Here is a 7,507-nt window from a genome sequence, read left to right as displayed (position 1 = left end):
TTAACATAGTAAAACTGGCCATCCTACCAAAAGAAATCCAAATATTCAATGCAATCTCCACCAAATACTAACATAATTCTTCAAAGACATGGAAAGAGCAATTCAATTTCATGTGGAAAAACAATAACAACAAAACAGNACAGCAAAAACAATTTTAACAATAAAATAAATTCTGGGGGAATCAACATCCCTGACCTCAAATTTTACTACATAGCAACAGTGATAAAAAACTGCATGGTATTGGTAAAGAGACAGACAGTGTGATCAGTGGAATAGAATTGAAGACCCAGAAATAAAACCACACACTTATGGGCACTTGATCTTTGATTAAGAAGCCAAAAGTATTTAATAGAAATAAGAAAGCATCTTCAATGAATCTCTAGGGATGTCCTTGCCTTGCTGTACTGAGGTAAAAGCTCAGCTTATAGTCTTGCTTTAGATGATCACTTCACTTATTTCATNTCAAAATGATGAGTTCTTTCGGGTTTCTGTTTCTGTTATTGCTATGGATTTTGGGAAAGTAGAGAATGTGATACAGGAGATAAATGGGGATCAAGGGTGAGTTCTGACTGCCTATGTAAGCTGTCAATGTGTGGTGAGGCAGGTACTATTTTCTAAGATGGACACTGAGGTTTAGGTACAGTATAATGATAAATTCTGAATGTGACAGGAACTATGCCAAGATGAAGATTCTAGTGTATAAGGGAAGGGGTGATATGCATGACCTTTAGGACATTCCACATAACTGTTTTGTGGAAAAGCATTTGATATATATCCCAAAAAGCACAAAACATACCAGGAAATGACCGGAAATGAATAAAAAAGTATTCACAAAGTTTGCTTGGAAAGGATGCTTATGACTTTGCACTGTTATAATTTAGGAACCAGTGGTGATGCTGTGATGTATTATGGGATAGAGGTGCAGAAAGGATCAGTCCAGGGAAGATGTGTGGAAAGGGACACATGTTACCTGAGCACAGGTAATCAGCTACATAAGAAAATGTAAATTGGTAATAAATTGGTTACCTTAAGATATATTTCTGGACCGCAAAGTGCATAACTATATATGGCCGAGGTATTTGTAAATGTATTTTGACTCTGAGTCTTATTTCTGAGAGCATGGGACTAGGAAGCAGGTCCATGCATAACTTTTACAGTTCCTATTGGACATTCAGCCTCCATCTATTGCAAGTCAGTGTCTTCTAGATAGTAATGGAAAAATTTATCTTAATTGGTTATTACAGTGTTCAGGCCACTGTCTACAGCATCTTGTCAATCAGATGTTCATTTAGACCCTGAGAACTCTAACAGGTTCAGTAGTCATGGCTCAGGCACAAATTTTACATTCAAAATCAGTTGAGTGGAGGTTGATTATTTGGAAGTTTATTACTGCAAGAAAGCTACACATGATCCTCCCATAGTGATACAGACCCTAACAAAAACATCCTTGCTTGAGGCAGTGCACCCATCAATGTACCACCTAACTTGAGAGGAGGAGAACACTCTGTGTTTGTGTGATAGGAGGGGCTGGGAAACTTGAGCAATGGTTTGCAATGAGCTTTGAATAGACACATCTGGGTGGATGAGTGGTTTGACTAGATCTCAAATTCTATCAGTTTCTGGTCCTTGGAGCTGGAACAACCATGGTATTGTCTCTGTGTCATAGAAATTAATCTCATTAATCTAGTTTATTCTCAAAATGTTAACCGTTTAATATTTTGAATTAATCTTTTCTTCTTCATCACATTGATTTCCTTTAAAGATGCATGCTATGCCCCAGTATAGGGGAATGCCAGGGCCAGGAAGCAGGATGGGTGGTTTGGTGAGCGGGGAGAGGGGTGGGGGAGGGGATGGGGCTTTTTGGAGGGGAGAGGAGGAAGGGGAATATTTGAATTCAAACAAAGAAAATATCTAATAAAAAGAAGACCCTGTGGCCTAAATAAATGATTTTCTCATGGTAAAATAATGCATGTGTTTTTAGTGAAGTTTTCTTTTAAAGTTTAAAATGCTTAGATGCCTATCATATTATCTTTTATCTTCCTAAGTAACATTTTGAATTATTTAGAATATCTTCTGAAAGAATTAAATAGAGTTCATTTTTTAAAGGATGTGAAACCAGAAAGGAGGTATGTTCACTGGGAGACTTAATTTTACTGCTATTTAAATGTTTCTTAAGCCCTTATGTTGATATTTCTGAATATGACAAAATATTTGGCTCCATACATTTTATTGATGGATTTTTAAAGTGAAAGGCTTACTCCTACAGGTTGGACTTGGCTCAAGTTGTGTATATTTTGCAATCTGCATAATTCTTCTCTCGTTATTATCAACATTAACAAAATCCACAAGTGTCAAAGTGGACTAAGATTTGGTATTTGGGGTCTTCTCTCCCTACTGGTATGTGTTTCTAATAAGGCTGCTTACCTATAGTTCTGTGGAATGTACCTGAGGGGCAAAACATTATAGTGCAGAGAACCATGTAAGCAGGTCCTATTTCTGTTTCCTCAGGCTGTGGAGGACCTGTGTTCCTCAGTGTCTTTAATTAGGCATGCGATTACATGTGTATACGACTTTGTTGAATGAGACTACTTCTGTGAAGTGCAATGGTGAGAATTTTCAGGTGTTCCCTACAGTGCTCCTGAGGGAAGGTTTGCCAGCAACAAAGAGTTCTGAGTCCTGAGTAGGAACTGCTATAGGCTTCCTTTTTACTTAGAGCTACAGAAGATTCATTTGCTGTTATGTTGTTAAAGTGCCTCTTGCTTTACAAGATAAACCTGGTGGAATGAACTCTCCTGATTTAAATCTCTCAGAATACTATTTTTTAGATAGTGTAACAAGTTAATTACTGTCCTTCGCTGTATATAGAGTACCTGACAAACACTCTGAACTCACACTGGGTTGTAGAAAATGGTAAATGTAATACCTTTTTTTTTTTTTAAATTTGGAATGATGTAAAGTAACATTTTGATACTCAGACCTCTATGTGTCAATGTTCAGACCCTTGAACTTTTAAAGTTTATATTCAAAATCTCTGGAAGAAAAATTTCTTATTAAGACCTCTAATCGTAGCATTTCTTTTTCAATAATTTTAATGAGAACTAAAGTGTTATAAAGTGTAAGGATGTATAAAATATTCAGATGATAAAATATCAATAAATTCAAGCTGTAGAGTGAGAAAACTGATGGAAGCAACGAAACCAGGAACCAAGGCAAAGGATCTGAGTTGTTCTTTCCAGATGACTCTAGCTATTGAAAAGCCTGAATTATATAGTACTCACTGCTAAATCCTATATGGAAAGAAACATGCTCAGATGTCTGGAAACTACAGACACTGCATCAAGTGACCAGGAGAGGGAGCCATAGGCAGAGAAGTACAAAGTGTCCTTTTCTGTTAGTCTCAGTACTTACAATAGGAAGCCAGCAGCATTTCCACAGATATTTCTTTCATCTGGTGTCCTTGCCTCTTAGACTGTCCTTCCATGTCCTTCGGCATGCTCAATGTACACAAGGGGAAATAAAATCGGAAGATGCTGTTCTTATCACTGATCACTGGAGTATTCATCTGGATTTCAGGTAATGTTATTGGATAAAGCAAAAATGCAGATGTTGGTACATAAATACCCACTTTTCATTCAATATATGGAAATAGTGATTAATGGAGAAATTTTAATGTTTATACATGAAAATTTTAAAAAAAGATAATGTATTTTCCCTTTTCTCTACTACTATTTCATAAGTGCTTTTAGGCTCAGTGGGTGACATTGTGATGATCCAGTATCCAGTTGTCCTGCTGTAACTCCTGGCAAAAAACTTTATGTGTTATTCTTTGTTTTATATCATTGTATTTATTTTTATTTTACTTTAATATTATTATTATCCTATACATTATTATTAATAAATATTTTACATAGAAGCATGTTTATTTTCTAATTATAGAGAGAAAGTGGGTTGATACTAAAAGAAGGGGTCAGGAGGAGGACCTGGGAGGAATATAAGGAAGGAACACCATAATCAAAACATATTCTATAAGAAAAAAAATTGAATTTTCCCCGGGTGGTGGTGGTGCAGGCCTTTAATCCCAGCACTTGGGAGGCAGAGGCAGGTGGATTCCTGATTCCAAGACCAGCCTGGTCTATAAAGTAAGTTCCAGGACAGCCAGGGCTATACAGAGAAACCCTGTCTCAAAAAAACAAAAAAAAAATTGAATTTTTAGTTAAAGAAAACAGGAATTAAGTAAAAATGAAAGAACAAAATAGAGGAAAAAGAAAAATGGACAAAGAAAAAGGAAAGGAAGGAAGGAAAGAAAGAAGATATGAGAGATTATTGTCCATGATACATTAATGTATTCATGTGTCTTTTTGTATTTATGATTGAAGATGCAGTATACACCTTAATATTCTATGCATGCTGCTTCACATTATAATTTCATTTACTAATAATTAATATATGGTAATTGTACATATATGTTCCTTGTGTTGAGTGCCTGCATAAAGTCAGTTACCAGACATTCCATTATCTCCAAGAATTCTTCCTAAATTTGCTCATCAAGTATGATTTACTAGTTTGATTGATTTTTTATAGGGATTAGTAGAATAATCTTAATATATTTAACCATCCCCTTCACAACCTTTCATCCTAACCATGCACAAACACTTCTTCCCAAAGTATCTGGCTATTTATTTTCCTGTCACATGTCTTCTATTGTAATTCCTCCAAAAACCTCCCATTGTGGGAGTCATATTCTAGCTTCTTACTTCAATAATAATAATACTCCAAGCCAAACAGCCAATTGAAATTTGAAGTTACAATTCACACTTGTGGGAAGAATGTGGCAAATATATGTGAGAGAATAGAATGATTCAGTCATTATAATTTTCCAGAACAATACGTTTTCCAAAGTTTTCATAGTTTCATGAGTTTTCATACATAGATAAATTCAGTAGAACCAATATACTACATTTCAATTATCCATTTACATTGTGGTGTACATTGAAATTGGTTCCATTTCCTAGCTATTGTGAGTTGAGCTGCAAAATACATGGGTGTTTTTTTATGTCTGCTGTAGGCTATAGAATCCTTTAGGTATATCCACAGGAATGGCATGGCTGGGTAGTGTAGTAGTGTTATCTGTAGCTGTTTCAGAAAACTTCACAGTGATTTCATAGCTGTTACATTCCCACATGCACTGAACTCAGAATCTTCATTATGCTTATTGTCATTACTCTAGAGTCTTGGTAGTCTATGTTGGAGTTATTGAGGTTTTTCAAAAGCCTGGACATAGCTTTTATATAATATATATGCTCTAGTTTTGTTATATGACCCAAGTGACAGAATCAGTTGTTTCTTTAAATGGAACTGTTTGAAATTTCTCCCCTGATCTAGATTGTCTCAAAATTGTAATCTTTTTTATTAGATATTTTCTTTATTTACATTTCAAATGTTATCCCCTTTCCTGGTAACCCTCTGAAAACCCCCTATCCCCTCCCCCCTCCTCCTGCTCACCCACTCCTGCTTCCTGGCCCTGGCATGCACATACACTGGGGCATACAGTCCTTACAGGACCAAGGGCCTCTCATCCCACTGATGACTGACTAGGCCATTTTCTGCTACATATGCAGCTGAAGCTATGAGTCCCACAGTGTGTACACTTTGGTTGGTGGTTTAGTCCCTGGGAACTCTAGGGTTACTGGTTAGTTCATATTGTTGTCCCTCCTATGGGGCTGCAAACCCTTTCAGCTCCTTGCGTATTTTCTCTAGCACTTTCATTGGGAACCTTGTTCTCAGTCCAAAGGATGGCTGTGAGCATCCACTTTTGTATTTATCAGGCACTGACAGAGTCTCCCAGGAGACAGCTATACCAACAAGCACTTGTTGGCATCCAAAATAGTGTCCGGGCTTGGTGATTGTATATGGGATGGATCAGACAGTGGATAGTCATTCCTTCAGTCTCTGCTCCACACTTTTTCTCTGTAATATCTTCCATGAGAATTTTGTCCCCACTTCTAAGAAGGATTGAAGTATCCACAATTTGGTCTTCCTTCTTCTTGAGTTTCATGTGGTTTGTGAATTGTATCTTGGGAATTCTGAGCTTCTGGGCTAATAGCCACTTATGAGAAATTACATATCATGTGTGTTCTTTGCTGATTGGGTTACACCACTCCGGATGATATCGTCCAGATCCATCCATTTGCCTAAGAATTTCATAAATTCATTGTTTCTCAAAGCTGAGTAGTACTCCATTTTGTAAATATAGCACATTATCTGTATCCATTCCTCTTTAGAGGGACATCTGGGTTCTTTCAAGCTTCTGGCTATTATAAATAGTGGAACATGTGTCCTTCAACAAACCTAAAAGAATGTAGCCACATGAACAGAATTCCAACTCTAACAACAAAATTAACAGGCAGCAGCAATTACTTTTTCTTAATTTCTCTTAGTATCAATGGACTCAATTACCCAATAAATAGATATAGAGTAACAGATTGGTTACATGAACAGGACCCAACATTTTGTTGCATTCAGGAAACCCACCCCATTGCCACAGACAGACACTACCTCAGAGTAAAAGGTTAGAAAACTATTTTGGAAGCAAATGGTCTGAAGAAACAATCTGGAGTAGCCATTCTAATATCGAATAAAATCCACTTTCAACCTAAAGTTATCAAAAAAGATAAGGAGGGATACTTCACACTCATCAAAGTTAAATCTACCAAGATGAATTCTCAATTCTGAATATCTATGCTCCAAATGCAAGGTCATCCACATTCATAAAAGAAACTTTACTAAAGCTCAAAGAACACATTGTACCTCACTAAATAATAGTTGGAGTCTTCCACACCTTACTCTTATCAATGGTAGACCGTGAAAACGGAGACTAAACAGACACAGTAAAACTAACAGAAGTTACAAAATCAATGGAATATATATATATATATATATATATATATATATATATACATACATATATATAAACATTTTATCCTATTACAGCCTTTTCTCTACACCTCATAGTAACTTCTCCAAATTTACCATAACTGTCACAAAACAGGCCTCAACAGATACAAGAAGATTGAAATAATCTAATGCATCCTATCAGATCACCACAAACTAAGGCTGGTCTTCAATAACAACATAAATATTAGAAAGCCAACATACACATGGAAGCTGAACAACACTCTACTCAATGATAACTTGGTCAAGGAAGAAATAAAGAAAGAAATTCAAGACTTTTTAGAGTTTAATGAAAATGAAGCCACAACATACCCAAACTTATGGGACACAATGAAAGCAGTGCTAAAAGGAAAACTCACAGCTCTGAGTGCAGTCAAAACCTACAATAGCAAAAACTCTTCTCAAGGATAAAAGAACCTCTGGTGGAATCACCATGCCGGACCTAAAGCTTTACTACAGAGCAATTGTGATTAAAAACTGCATGGTACTGGTATAGCGACAGACAAATAGACCAATGGAATAGAATTGAAGACCCAGAAATGAACCCACACACCTA

The 7,507-nt window shown here is 36.3% G+C and overlaps 1 gene segment (V, D, J or C); it reads left to right on the top strand.

Annotated features, from left to right (window-relative positions):
• The first annotated feature begins 3,492 nt into the window (after positions 1-3,492).
• The window catches only part of LOC110295647, a 7,324-nt gene continuing 3,309 nt past the window's right edge, over positions 3,493-7,507 (top strand). The window contains 1 exon segment of the V gene segment in view: positions 3,493-3,573. Within this exon segment, the coding sequence occupies positions 3,528-3,573 (46 nt within the window).

This window comes from Mus caroli, chromosome 6 (genome assembly GCF_900094665.2).
Source record: "Mus caroli chromosome 6, CAROLI_EIJ_v1.1, whole genome shotgun sequence".
Lineage (NCBI taxonomy): Eukaryota > Metazoa > Chordata > Mammalia > Rodentia > Muridae > Mus > Mus caroli.
The sequence above is the reverse complement of the archived record's forward strand: the minus strand, read 5'-3'. Positions and strand labels throughout refer to the sequence as shown.